General features: G+C 37.0%; 1 protein-coding gene across 21 annotated transcripts in view; it reads right to left on the reverse strand.

The window, feature by feature from the left end:
- Positions 1-2,272: 2,272 nt before the first annotated feature.
- DMD (dystrophin) overlaps positions 2,273-15,829 on the reverse strand; it is a 2,153,717-nt gene continuing 2,140,160 nt past the window's right edge. For 13 of the 21 annotated variants that reach the window (XM_065538825.1, XM_065538822.1, XM_065538820.1 and 10 more), the window contains one exon: positions 2,273-4,905. In XM_065538825.1, the coding sequence (XP_065394897.1) occupies positions 4,808-4,905 (98 nt within the window). In that variant the 3' untranslated portion in view covers positions 2,273-4,807. Of the gene's footprint in view, positions 4,906-9,557; positions 9,590-15,829 lie in introns of all 21 variants that reach the window. The other 8 variants (XM_015443662.3, XM_065538826.1, XM_065538824.1 and 5 more) reach the window with 1 other exon arrangement.

Consider the following 15,829-nt stretch of genomic DNA (forward strand, 5'->3'; position numbering starts at 1 on the left):
TTTTTTATTTTGATAATTGTACTATGGTTATGCAAGAGAATGTCGTAGATATTAGGAAATGTACATGATGTATTTAAATGTAAGGAGGCATGATGTCTACAACTTTATTCTTAAAATGGCTCAGAAAAAACTATCATCTATTCAATGAGAGAACAGTAAAGTAAATGAAGCAAAATGTAAACAATTCATTAACCTGGGTAAAGGGTATATGTGGGTTCTTTCTTTGTACTGTTCTTGCAATTTTTCTTTTGTTTCAGTTTTTCTTGTTTGAATTATTTCAAAATAAACGTATGGAAGAGCTAAAATCCTGAATGTATATAAAATACACACATGTACATACACATATAAGTATGTACATATAACATTTAAACCTCAAGTTACTGTAGATCACCTTTTCTGTACACAAAAGCTACTCTCAGACATCCCCAAACTTTACACATTCACACAATATTGTTTATTGTGGAATGCTGGGCATGCTGCCACTCTTGTGTTGTCAGTTAAGTCCATGAGATCACAGTACACTGACGTGCAAGGGGCATTGAAGAGCATGTTTATAGTTCCTACTCCAATGGCTTTGCTACTGTGGGAAAGAATTTGATTCGTGTCCTTCCTACACTTAATTTGAAGGCAAAGTCTTTGCAAGTGTGCCAGTGCCTGCCTTTGTATTCATTCCACCATTAGAGCATTACAAATTAAGGGAAATCCCATCGCAGCTCTACAGAACACATCCATTAGTCTTGGTGCTTTCTCCCAAATGCACATTTTGCTTGCCGGTGCATAATCTGTGCCAGCTTGATCCATTTTAATTTTTAACTGAATTAATTCTGTCTCTTCTAGTGTGTGCCAAGTATGGAATGGAAAACCAAATGCCCTCCTCAGAATCATCCACACACGGTTGTCTTAGACGTGGTGAAGTGTTTAAGATTCCTCAGTTACATCCTTAAGTGTCACCAAAACAGCCAGTCTGGGTGTTTCAAACAAATGTAGGTTCGGGTAATGGTGGGAAGGATAAATGATTTGTTTATTTAAATAGGATGAAAATTTTTCTTGGTATATGTGGATGTCAAGGGCAGTGTTTCGATCTGGTAGTCACTTGGGTGAGCATCATCACCCTACTCTCAAAAAATTAGCAAGTGATTCACAGCAGAGATGCCACATCTACTAACATCATTTCTAATGAGATGGATCATCTCCTGTTATTTCCAAAATCACTAGGATAGGCTGCACCTAGTGGACTTATGTTATTCCTTTGGCTCACCAGTATCTGAACACTGTTGGGGGAACCCCTCCCAACCATGAACCTTGGGAATAGGTAAAGATAGCCTCTCCCTAAGAAGTGCTGACATTGCTACCCACTTTCTCAGCCTCCTTTGCAGCTAGGGCAAGAAACAGAGCAGGGCAGGGGCAAAGGAGAGGTTCTCCCCGTGGTGGTGATTGACTATGGTAAGGGAGTCTTCCCTGGAACCAGTTCTGAGACATCGTTTTAGGTGTCTCTTACTACTCATGCATCCTCTTTACTACTCAGGCATCCTCTTAAGTCTGGTGACATTAACAAGAATAGAAGTGATATGAAATCCTCTTCGGAAGCAAAGTATGAATTGCAAACTGACTTAATATACTTGTCATTATTAAAACAAAAAACAAACAAACACAACAAACACTATGACTATCACTGCTCAAAATGTATCTCCCAATCTACAAATGCTTACTCCCTTTAACCCAGCAATCTCACTTCTAGGAAGTATCCCACAGATATATTTGTGCACAAATGAAATGATGTAATGAGAAATGTGCAATGTTGTTTGTTATAGCAAAAGACTGAAAACAGACTACATATCCCACCAAAGGGAATTGCTTAAATAAAATAAATAGCCTGTGAACATATAATGAAATATTATACAGCTATAAAAAAGAATGAGAAAGCATTTTATATATTTAAATGAAAGAAAGATTTCTTGAGTCCATATTTAAATTTAAACAAGTAAGGCACATAACTGGGTACAGAGAATGCTATATCCTGTGAAATAATAGGGAAAAAAAAAGGAACATATATTTTAATTGCTTATATAATAATAAAGACACTTTGGAAGACTAAATAAGAAATTAATAATGTCTACTCAGGGCAATGAGGGTGATATGGGGGAAAGGGTAGTTGGGAGTCTTTTCACTGTCTTTCTAGATTATAGTTTTTTACTCATATGCATGTATTACCTATTTAAAAAGTAAATAACTAAATTAAAATAAAAACAAAGTACTGCAGTCCAATCAACACTTTTTTGTAACATAACTGCGTGCTTTATTGAGATACACAGTAAAGCAGTACTATAATACAATAGTAAGGCATATATTTGGTGAAGTCTGATATGTTGTGAAAATGCAGTAGAACTGAAGTTTAAAAAAATAATTAGTAAATGTTACAGTGTTGGTGTTAAAACACAATATATTATGATACTCAAGTAAGAACTCAGTACCTGAAAACAATGACAAAACATGCCATGTGATGTTTATGCTTCAGTTACATTGATTATGATTTACAGTTTAATACTTGGTGGTTATAAACAACACAACACAACACGAAATAATGTCCAAATTATGCTTAAAATGCAGCAATAAAGCTCTCAATTTTTATTCAAATATTATGATAGACTCACTCCAGAACTAATGTCTAAAAGAAAGAAAAAACAAAAAGATTAAAACAAAATTATGCACTCTATTTACCTCTGATTTTAGAATGAAACTTAAACTTCTTAGTAGGATGTAAAGTAACCCCTTGTTTTAAATCTTAGTTTGTTTTAGAAGTCCTTGGGTAAAGAAAAGGTCCAGCGTCACATAAAGGAAAAAAATGCAAGACAAAAACCAAATCTTCATGTAATATGTTACCTTGGAGCTTTGGGTTTTCTTTTGAAAATTATAAAGGAAAAAGAAAATCACGCAATAGACAAGTGGTGAAGCTGTGAACTCAGGTGTGCACGATTATCAGGAACACCCCAAAACCAAAGTGAGGTAGAAATAGCATGAGAAGCCGTGTTTGATGTTAATTATTATTAATAAAATAATGGACAAAACCCACTCTCCAAAAGCTAATTACACTTGATGTCAGAGGTAACAGATTTGCAAAATTATAGGTCACACGGTGATGTCTATTGAATGAATGATGTAAAAATCAAAGAGGAATAAAATGGCATGAAAGAGTAAAGCTTTTTCCTACCAGTCCTTAGCTTTTCCTCTTGAGCTTTTCTCCAATTTTTGAGCAGTGTTTGTTTGTTTGTTTGTTTATATATTTAACCTGTCTAACCCCCCAAGAAGGGTTTGGAGTAGCTTTTACTTTTGTAACATTTGAATCAATTTGCCTTCTTACTTACAAACCCGTGTGGAATTACTCGCAGATAAATGCAAAGGAGGGAAACACAGTTCATGGGCTTCTGGGTTGATACTTGTCAGTATCACAAATGTAATGGGGCTACTGTCTTACACCTTTTCCCAAAGTTTATTTTAAATTGTCTTGTGGCATTTAAAAACTCATCCGGCATGGGAAAATAGAGCTAAAAAAACAGCAACAAAAACAAAACCACCCACTTCCTTTTGACTGTGAGAAGAGGGCATAATAATTTAGTTGTAATTAATTAATTACAGAGAACTTTATGTATTATGAACAGTCATCCAGTCCTTCAGTTAAAGAAAGAGTGGCCTATGCCTTCACAGGGATGGGCTGGGAATCCATAGCCCTCCAGCCCTGTCATCATCCTGCTACTGCTTGGGAGTGAAAAATACCTTTGGATGCTCAGAAGGTCAGAATACCTCCTGATTTCCACTGAAGCATCATTAAATCTAAATCGTGGCATTGCCAGCAGCAGGAAGCCGAATATATCAATCAATCAACCAACCGATTACTCTGATATAATAAGTCCTGTGTATTCATTCACATGTTCCCTTTAAAAAAATTCAATACTCTAGTTGTCAGTGGAAAGTTTAAAATGAGGAACATCTGGAGGTGTAGACAATGTTTTAGTCTGGTAGTTTCCTCCTGGCTTCCAGCTCCAGGGAAAAATCCATTCTAGACCAAGCAGGTAAGCCTGGATGACTAGAATTAATTTCTTTCTTTTAGGAAGAAGTGACACGAACATTTAAAAAATGGAAAAAGTCTATAGAAATTCATATCTATCTATATAACTATAGTATTTATATACTTATAGACATATAGATATATAAAATGAAAACTCACAGCCCGCCCCACTCAGTTGACAATTCTCAAATGAGCAGTGTGAAGTAGTCATTTGGTGGTGTTAGAGGAAGTCCTATCTATCTTTAATATGCAAACAAAGAAAAAGCCATGAATTTCATATGGATATCACACCAAAGGATGCAAAACAATGCGCTGCCTCAAAGTTGTGTGTGTGTATGTTTGTGTGTGTGTGTATGTGTATGTATGTGTGTGTGTTTGTTTTTAGGGGTTTTTATAAACAACTTTTTTTTTATAAAGCACACTTTAGTTTACAATCTTTCTTTATAACTGTTATAAATTTTTAAACAACCCAAAATGCGTTCCATATAAAGAAATGGCAAGTTATTTAGCTATCAAGATTTTACATGTAGTTTTCTTATAACTTTTTTGTACAATTGCATAGACGTGTAAAACCTGCCATTGTTAACAAAACAATAACAGACTTAGAAACTACTGAAATCTACAGTATAGTACCACTACCCTTCACAAAAATATAGATTTATTTCTTGTAAACTCTTACTGTCTAATCCTCTTTGTTGTATGAATATTATAAAAACCATGCGGGAATCAGGAGTTGTAAAACATTTATTCTGCTCCTTCTTCATCTGTCATGACTGATACTAAGGACTCCATCGCTCTGCCCAAATCATCTGCCATGTGGAAAAGACTTCCTACATTGTGTCCTGGAAAACAAAGAGAAAGACAGACAGACTTTACAACAGGTGCAGATAGCATCACTCTGTTTCTTTGCCATTTGGGAAATCATTCCCCATTTCTGGGTGAAGACAACACAGAAGCTGCATCGAGGGTATACACAACAAGGTTTGATTTTCACCAGTTTCCAGGAAGAAGCAAAGCCTTGTTAATGAAGCCATTACACGTTGTTTGTTAGTATCAGCTTAATGTTAGAGCAGGCTACTGGTGTTTAAATGGAAAAATGTCAAGCTACACTCATGTTCCCAATGTAAATATATATCAAAAGAATTCCACAGATAAGCACAAGATTTCTATCAGAACAGGAATATTCCGTGATGGGATACATCTTTTCCACCTTGACTATGAGTGATTACTCTCTCTCTACTTGTACTAATGTTTTTTACTATCAAACCACCATCACCACCTCTGTCACCCGCACAACTACCACACCATTACCTCCAATATCACCCCCATCACACGAAATTTTCATTTCATTTCAGAGCTGAAATTTTCCTTTCAAAGCTGAAATTTTCATTTCAAAGCTGTTTCAGGCTGTTGGCTTGCTTCTGAGGCTATGGTGGAGGTGGCTATTTTCTCTCTGCTTTTACTTGGGTTGAAAAATAAACTCTTGAATTGACCTTTTGGTGCACTATTAACATTTGAATTAGGACACCTCAGAATAAAAATTACTTCCCATTGCAAATTACTCTAGAGCCTAATTATAAGGTGACCAACATATATTGTATGCATTTGGGTATTCTGTGAATCCATCTTAGATCTCCTCCTAAATGAGGGTTAACTAACTATCACAATAGCCTTTTAATAAGAATCTCCCAGCATGGAAAAAAAGAACAGCATAATGTCCCTGGGTACTTTGTAGCAAAATTCAGATTTACAGTAAGATAGATAATCTGAGACATACTTTATGGCTTGCCTTTTCATCTATGTCCCATAGTTTTATATGGCTAATTTTAATTATTGCACATTGGTAAATCCTTCCACTATTCAAGTATTGTCTTTGGAACTGAAATGCTTTACTAGGCTATTACTACCTTGCCATGAATCAACTTTACAGATTCCCATAATAATTGTTAAAATCCCAATTAAAAATTATAGACAGACTAGGGAGAGTATTGTTTTAATATTTATTTCAAGAGATATATATCTATCTTATCTTCTCTACAAAATATGGGAGGATCGGAAGAGGATTACATGGGCAGGCACTTACACAGTGATGACACCACAATTGAAGACTTATTAAAAGTTTAATGTCATTCAGGCATTTCTATTAAGGTGACCAAGTTTGTATATCTTTTTGTGCTTTATTAGTGCAAAGAATTTCATGGAGAATTATATTTTAGAAAATTGCTTTGGATTTTGGTTGAGACTGCAAGTATAAACATTTTTAACAAAGCATATGCACTATTCATAAAGTGGACCAATAGTTTGGCAGCCCTCAGTGAAGAACTGAAATCATTTTTGGCTTTCTGTGCCATAAAAACCACAGGAAGACGACACAGTGGGGCCTCTGCTGCTCCTTGGAGCTCAGAGTACAAATATGTAACTGCTGCTACCAAGCTGGAGGGCTTCCCCTGTATCTATTTTTGACTGTCCAGCAACCCTGGGAAATCTGCATAATTATTCATGCATAAACTGAAAATAGATGGACTAACTGCGAATTTTTAATTACTAGCAATCTTTACAGTTATTAACAAAATCAGTCAAAACAAAGCCCAAGACCTTTACAACCTGATGCCTGAATGTAATTCGAAGTATTTCTCATGACCCACAGTAGCTAGAAAACATATTACAAAACTTCAACAAAAAAGGGGGGAAAACTCATTTTTTTCCTGTCAGCTTATCGATAATCAAAATGTGTCTTTTTAGACTGTGTGCTAGGGGATGTAGATGGCAGTTCAAAATATAATAAAACAAGTAAATGCATTTATAGATTATATAGCCAAGTGGTGCTTCTCTTCCTTGAAATGCTGTTCAGTTACTACCTGGAAGGAAAATTCTTGAATCTCTCAAGAAGCATAAGTTCTAGGGGTATCTGCTATTTAAAAATCTGCCAGGGAAAACAGAGGTTCATTATTCTTAATGAGCCATGCACACTCCCACAAAAAGTTGGGTGGCCTTTCACTGGTTTAAACTCCTGCATTTTCACAAATGACCTTGTGGCCATCTTTGTGCTATAAAAATAACTTTTAGAGTCACCTCATAATCTAGATTATGCCTTTGGTTACTTCACTAAATACCTGCTTTACCAGAATAATAATTCTAAGTTTTTTCCATGGAGTTTTTCATTAGATCCAGAAAAAAGAAGTCAATCTCTTTTACAAACTACTGCCCCAAAGAATCATACTTTAATCCATTGGAGGGGTAAGACTGCACTGTGACATGAATATAGAAAGTAGATTTGTATCCTAGTTCTATTATCCATGTGTGTAAGGCAGAGCATTCGGGAGGTCATTAATTTTACCTGACAGATTTTTCTAAAGTCAAAATTACAATCTCATACTATGAAGTATAAGAGGTACTGAAAAGCAGCCAGGATTCAGACCTTTGCAATCACCTTCAGGCACAAGGTGACAGAAAACTATGTCTATAGAAAGTATTAATTTAATCCATTCTTAAGCAAGGATTATTGAACACAAAGGCACTATGCCTTGAACATTAGCAGTTGTTATGTTTTTCCAAGTTGGCACTAACTGCAACACATTTAGTCTCACACGCCACCAGTGCCTGAGGGAATTGTTTTCCACAGCGATTGGAATTGAGACTTTCTGGCAAAGATCCAAGACCTCAATAGCAATCTGGTGCTCTAATTTTTAAAAATACAATTCCCAGATAAACTGTTAGCATTCAACTGGCCAACGCAAAGCCAGAATATTACAGTGAAATTTGCTTATCTTTTCTTCTCTATAATTTAATCTCTGAAAAAAATCTGGTCTACTGTACATTTGGGATATTTTCATAGCATTAAAAAAGGTCATTATTGTTTTGATTCTTTGGCTTCTGGAAACTTGTCTGAACACCATACACCTCAGGTAGTCAAGTCTGCAAATGCCTATATCACTTCAATTACACATGCTAGCCTTTTCTAAAATTCATTTGTGAATGAAACATGTTTAAAATGGTCAAAATTATGGTGCATTTTTCTACAAAAAGTTAAAATGAATAAATTTTAAGGGGCACTTACCGTAAGAATGAACCCAAGAAGTCTCACATACGAAGTACATGAACCAGGCAAACCGTCAGGAGCATTCAATGCTTCACCAAGTCAGGTTTCCTCAATTTCTCCTCCCAGCCTACCATTCCCTCCCTGGCCCCACTGCCCAAAGCCTTGGAAGGAGGCACTGGCACAGACACACTGAAGGATCATTAAATTGATTAGACTTGTATGGCACGATGTTGGCACAGTTTTCGTTATGATTCCTGTGTTGAAATGAATCAGTGGTCACTCTAGTCCATCCTATTGCTAAGGAGTCCAGAATCTTCTCATATAAGAAGGACTCTCCACCCATCCAGCCTGTCTCCCAGAACACTGCCATCCCATAGGAGAGCTTTCCTTCTCTCCTCCTGCAGATTAAATTCTTTGTAAAGACAACCTTGTTTTTACTTGGGCTGTCAGTTAACATTTTTTGTCACCCAACAGTCACTTAATTAGGTAATTTGATATTCAGACAATATTCCTGGTGGAATAGGAGTAAGAAGCATCTTTCACTGTAAAACCTCAAACCACATTCAGTGATAAGACTGCACCCTATCCCTTTCAACCCATAAATAGGCATTTAAAAAAACTCTCAAGACTCCAATATTTAGTTTTTTAATCGAACTGGTTATTGTTCTGTGTGGCTTCAAATACCAAATAAAAAAGATCATCTTCTGAAGGGTACGTTGAGATGATGTAAGCCTTTCACATGAGAGTTAAGAGTGTGGGTCTGGAGCCAGACTGCCTGGATCCAAATCCTGGCTCTGTCACCTGGGACGCACTGCTTACTCTCTCATTGACTCAGTCTCCTTATCTGTAAAATGGGGTTAATAAGAGTACCTACCTCACAGGTTTGTCATGAAGATGACATGATGAAAAAGATGGCAAGTGCTGAGAACAATGCTTGGCACACAGTAAGTGCTCAAAAAATGTTCGCTAAAATGGGAAAGAGCGAGCGTAGGAACCAAGAAAAAAGGAAACAAAAGCAAAATGAAGTCATCCCAGAAGAATAAAAACTAAGGGCGCTGGCAGAAAATGCTAAGGTCCTGGAAGTGGAAGAAAGCTTTATGACTCATCAGTTATGTTCAAGGCTAAATTTAGTTTGAAGATTTTGCTTGTGTTGCAAATGGCAACAGATGATGAACTGCAGGATTCCAACCTAGGGACTACAAAGGATTGCCATTTTAAAGAGATTCTTGCTCCCCCAACCCCAGTCTTGTCGTCATGGTGATGACAACGGCAATGAACATTTGAGGAATGTTCCTCATGAGCTGCAAGTGGAGAGGTGACTACCATCCTTACATGATGACACAATGTGTAATACACACATGCGCGTGCACACACACAATTCTTACACAAACGCCAAACATAAAAAGCAGGATGAGACAGACAGAAGCCATGGCCGTGAGCCTGAATCTCACTAACCTCTCTCATTGGCTTTCCAGGGGTATTTCTTCCTTTAATAATAGAGAGAGGAAGAGGCAGAGATATCAGAAAGGGAAAAAAACATGCATAAATATACAATTTCATATCAATTTGCTTCTTTTACCAAACAAATGTTGAGATGACCATTTATTCTCTGCTGGAAAAAAAAAAAAAAAAACCAAAACAGTAACAAAAAACCCAAAAGACACATCTAGTCAAATAACCTTTACATACACTTAAGATCAGTGTAAACAGATAACATGATCCAGAAGACGTCATTTATAAAATCCATAGAGTTCACGCATTAAACTGGATGAAAACTGGCACAGGATAGAAATCTGACAAATTGGGCATCGTTTTCAAGGACAACTCAAACTTAATGTTAAAAAAAAAATCTCAGAATCTCTTCACTCTTGACTTGACAATCAGCACATTGAAACATAAACAGTAGTTGACTTTGTGTGCCCAAAGTCTGCACATCAAATGCAAGGTAGAACCCGACACAGAGGCTGGACTCCATCCTCTTGGGAGAATTTGTTCTATCTGATAGAAGCTGAGCATGTCCATGATGAAATTGGAGGCATTTGAGAAAATGGAAAAGAACAGATGAGGGGAAGAGGTAAGTCCCACTAATGGGCAAGCCACAGAGTCAGATCCAGGAATGAGCTTTCAGCTTCCTCCTCAATTCAGCAAATATCAGGAGCCTTAAGAGGCAATGGCTAAAGACCCACTGGCCTTGATTCATAGAGTCCTACATCTGTATGCATTTATTTGTATTTCAAAAGTAGATTCTGCTGAGAAAGTGTTCTATGATAAGTCATAATTGGACAGAAAAGTAGGGACCTCTGACCATACATGTCAATAGCATGTCTTGGGCATTCAATTTCCTTTATCTCCAAGGTCTTCAAACTGAAAACTTTGGTTTTCAAACTGTTTTAACTATAGCAATGGGACATCTCCTAAAACAATCTTATATGGAATTCCAATATTTGGAGCAGTTTAAAGCAGAGCTCTGAGAGATCCTATACAGCATCTCCCTTTCCCCTCCACCCATCATTCTCATTCTCAGTGGCTCCAAGAAGATTAAAAACTCCCTGAAACAATTTGAGAACTACTAGTCTGGAATGAAGAAGTGTGGAGCTACGATACCAATAGAAACCTTTCAAAATGCAAGGTTAGGGTTCAAAACTTCTAGTATACATTTAAAGATAGTTTCTAAGTTTTTCCTTCCTCTCTCCCTCTCTTTCTTAACCCTCCCTTTCTCCTTCTCTCCCTTCTGAATTTCCTACATGACTCAGCAATTTCTTAGGAGTATCAGATTTTCAGCTTGACCACATAAGGGCCAGGTATTTATGATGCTCTTCAAGCCAGGGAAAAGGGAGAAAAATGGGTACTAGCTCCTCAGCTGTGGGTGTCACTAGTGGGAGACCCATACCAAATGATGTTCCCATCATTTGGGGAGGAGAACATCATTCTGTCCTTGATGACTGAAATCTCAGTATGAATTACTCACCCCTTCTTTGTGATTCCTTTAGCGAGGTTTTTTAAAAAAACTATCTTTATGTTTCATAATACTGTCTGGTGGCAGAATCAGTTCTCTTCCCCTGTAAGACTATAAGCCTCTTGAGGATGGGGTCCACATGTTGCTCATCCACCTCTCTATCTCCAATGCCCTGTACTGTACATAGACACTAACGGTAGTTGATAAATACTGGCTGAAGTGAACTGGTAACGTAGTAGTTGGATCATGACCAAGAGTCCTTCTGTGTTATAAGTAACTTGCCCTTCACTGGCACACTTTAGTTTGGATGCCAAAGGTGGGTAACTTGTTTTGGCACATAACTTTGGTCTACTTTTAAAACTTGAGATCTTTAGGAAGGACAGAGTTGTTAGGAAGCCATGTGATTTAGAATGTAATTATGGTTATGTATTTCAGAATGTAATGATGATTCTTAGAATGCTTAATGTTACATATCTTTAGTAATTCTACACTAAGCCATATTCAGAACTCAGTATCAATTGATTATTGCTTAATATGTAGCAGCAAATGACTTGTGTTATGTTCCAGGTCCTTCTTCAGAAACCATATTGTACGCAAATGGACCTCCCAGAGCCAAGCTAACTCTAATCTCTTCTAAAATCCTCCCTCATCACTGAAAATCCTCCCTCATCACTTGGGTCGCCATGTACTCATTAACACATTACAAAAGGAAGGTCCTTTTATTTCACTTTAGAAAAAGTTAAAAACAAGTGGTATTTTCTACCGTATAAGGACTAGTTCTACACTGACAAAACAGAGACTACTTGGTTACGACATTTTTAAAAGTTCTTGACTGATAAAGTTTTAGATAAAAGTGTTATTTTATAAACATATTTTTTTTTTGGAAATGAGTTTCCGTAGACCTTCAGTTACAGTGTCCATCTGGCAATGTGACATGTTGTCAGGAAATGAATCAAGACAAAAGGGAAGTGTGCTGGGGCAGTTCTAAGTCTAAAGGGCTTGGTCAGGTCCAGAGAAGTCTAATTTCCTCGGGCAGTATAAAATTGACATTATTGATTGTAAGTCATTATTTTAGAGTTGAATTGCAGGACAGTACTGTTTCTGCGTGCTTTTAGCCTCTTTTATATTAATTAACTGGCTGTTTAAAATACTTAAGGAAGAATGAGTCCCTTTTTAGGATTTCTGTTATTTAACAAGTCAAAAAAATTCAAATGGCCACACTTGCAGGCTCTTTGGTGAATATGAATATAAATGTATAAATCAATTCAATTTCAGCTCAATAATCTTGTTCAGCTGAAAGTTGATCAGCACAGAAGCCTGTGACTCTATACATGTAATGAGTCAGAATGGACAATAATAGTGTAAAGCAGAGACTGGCAAATTTTCCCCATAAAGGGCCAGATAGTAAATATTTTAGACTTTCCAAGCCCCCAGTCTCTGTACCAACTATTCAACATTGCTGCAACTACTCTGTCCTGGTAATGAGAAAGCAACTACAGGCAACATGTAAATGAATGGGTGTGACTATGTTCCAATAAAACTTTATTTATAAAAACAGATAGTGGGCCAGATTTGGCATATGGGCTGTATGTAGTTTGCTAGTCCTGGATTAAAGGGATAACTGCTCTAATCCTTTGTGGAAGAATACAGGAAACAGAATGGTGCCTGAAAAAGGGTACACGATATTTCTATCTGCCTTTGTTCTTTATGTTGTTCTTCCATAAAAGAACCACAGAATAAGATTTTAATTTTAAAAGATGGCAGGTTTTACAAAGCTGTTGGGTTGGTAATTTAGGGGTATTTGATAGAATGTATGTGGGCTTGAGAGGGGATGGTATGAAAAAAAGAGGATGGCATGGGCTGGTGGGGATAAAAATAATGTGGCACAGGTCAGTAGGCAAGAGATTGTACAGGCAGCAGAAATAGTAGCACTGCTAACTGCTTTCTGGATTATTATCTTGGCTCCTATTATTCATTCATCTATATAAAGTGGTACCACATTTTAGAGAGCCTGATACCATACTGCTGACTAGGAGAGCACTTCTTTCATCAATGCACATACAAATAAAAATATCTTTGTTAGTCTGCTAAATGATCAGAGACTTATGGACAAATCACTTAACGGGGTTATTTTTTAAATTACATTTGTTTCTTCTACCCATGTAGTTTTCCTATAGAATGGCAGAGCTTTAGAAAGTACCTTATAGTAGATAATGACTTATTACACTAGAATTCAACTTCTACACATATACTTACAAAGGAAGAGATTAGAGATAGATAGATTAGATAGAAATTGGCTAATATTCAGTGTTACACTGAGCCACTCAAATCACCCAAGTGTTTGTGAACAACTAAGTATATCATCTAGAGACCAACCAGAAAGATATCATCACAAAGCTACACGTTCACACATTCATATCTTGAATATGCTGCTGCTTGTATTGCCTATTATGCAGGACAGTGTTGGCTATCGTTTGATCACTAAACGGAGAAGCATGCACCTCCTTTATTAATTTTGATAACAGTTTAGCAAAGCCATTAAGATACGATTAGAAGCCTAACTTAACTTGCTGAATGGTCATAAACAAGGCACTTGACTTTTCTTGGCTTCTGGGTACTCTTTGTGAAAATAAAAGATAAAGGTTAGCTGACACCTTCAGGACCAACTCTGTGACAAGGGGCAACAGAAAAGTTGTAAATTTGAGGTACACAATAGCTTACCTATCTATATACTTTATATTTATGAAAAGCATAAGTTTTTTTAAAAACGGCTTTTCCTCTGTGGGCAATTATCAGCAGGGTTAAGTAAACCATGAGGTGGTATTTAATAGCACATTTCCACTAAATGTCAGACCTCTGGCTCTCACATCTGTTTTGAGTTACTCAAACAGCTGTCCAAAACAGCTGTAGCAACCATGAACTTTGTTTTTTGTAACACAACAATGAGAACATGGATGGTAGTGTTAGAATAAAACTATAAAGGTCTCTGAGACATTAGCAACGTCTTGGCAGAAACTTCCATGGCAAAAATCTCAAAATTTAAATTTTTTTGAAAGATAATTCACCTAGGCAAGAAAAACTGAGATCGGATAGATCAGTATTTTTAAACCACTGGTTCAGAAAATCCATTTAGTGGGTTGCAACCAGCATTTTGTTTTTAAATAAATAAAACAGAAAAACAGCATGCATTGTATGTAGTATGGAAGGCATCACTTGATGAAACTTTTGTTTCTGATCTTTGCATATGTGACTGTAAACGTGTGTGTGTGTACGTATGGTGGGTGTATATATACATGTGTGTACATAAACACATGTATAATTTGTATCTTTACCCCAGTTTGTGATGTAAAATGTTTCTCTGATATGGATAACCATCAAAACAGGGTCAAAAGTCACTGTCCTGGATGTCAAAAATGTTAAAATGACCTTTCAAGGCTCTTCCATTTGAGAGACTTTGTAATCCCAAGATGTTAAGATTCTCAAGAACTTCTGCTTAATATCAGCCGAACACATCTACCAACTGGTAAGATGTTCCCGCCAAACTTGACTCTATATGTGTGTGTATACACATACACACACATCTGCTGTTTTCAAAATTAAAAAAAAAAAGCTTTCGGTTGGAAATAAAGCATCCAAAAACCACTTTTTTGAGTGCATCAATAATTAGCCTAATTTTTACAATAATGAAACTTGTCCACTTGAATTTGGGGAGGAAAAGGCCTGTAAGAAAGGCTTAGTTCAAAGTAGCAAAACATGAGGAAATGCCAAGGTCACAGTATTACAGAATGATCGGCCAGATTTTCCAACACCTTCGCTACTCTCTCGTTGTGTTTTTGTTTATTTAATTGTTTTGTTTTTTAAGAATGTGAATTAATTTTCTCAGGCCACAAGGTACCACTGAGTAAGCAGAAACTTAAGTTACTGGAATTGGTATCGGACAAGGCCTCCTTATCTCACATTTGAGAACTTAAATCAGCACTTAAGGCCTGAAATTCTTCCGTAAGCACTAATTTAGTAAACACTATCCAGGTGGCCTGAATTGAGTTTCCCAAGTTTCCATACAAGGAAGTAAATCAACATCAGAGATACTGACTGCTAAATACCTTATCAGAGGAGATATACTTCTAGTCTTCCAGGAAGCTTCTTCTACACCCATGTGGTATCTAGCTTTAAGGACACTCTAAAAGTGGGACGCAGGGAGATGGTGCAAAGGATTTCACCTTACAGCTAATTAGGGTGGACCAGAGAGTCAGGTACAAAAAGGAGTCTAGGAAGTCAAGGCTGCCTATGAAGCAGCAGAGTCATGAGCCTTGCTGTAACTTCGTCTCTGCTGACCTCTTGTTTAGATGTGGAAGAAATGCCCAGGGTGCCAACAGGGCAGCCACCAACTTTCCAGAGCAGGTAAACAAGCTACCAGTTCAAGGGGCCAGGATCATACAGTAATCAATGATTGTACTGTGATTTGAATTTTGGAATTCTGTATCCGCAATTGACTGTAAGTACCTTGAAGGCAAGGAACTTGTCATTTCTTCTTTTCATCCCTACTACCTCCACTGGTACGTAGTAGGTGCTAGTAAAAGCGGGCAGGACAAAGTAATGAGGAGAAAGGTGAAAGCACTTGATTCTGTCAAGCCTGTGTATGATCTTCTCATTATGAATTATGACATCTAGAAGGAGGAGATACCTAAGATAGTCAGGATGGGGATGCGGGTGGCGGTGGGGGATGTGGGGGTGGGTGGAAGACAGATAAGATTTTTATCTGTTAAAATCA

The sequence above is a fragment of the Macaca fascicularis genome, chromosome X (genome assembly GCF_037993035.2).
Source record: "Macaca fascicularis isolate 582-1 chromosome X, T2T-MFA8v1.1".
In the NCBI taxonomy this organism is placed as follows: Eukaryota; Metazoa; Chordata; class Mammalia; order Primates; family Cercopithecidae; genus Macaca; species Macaca fascicularis.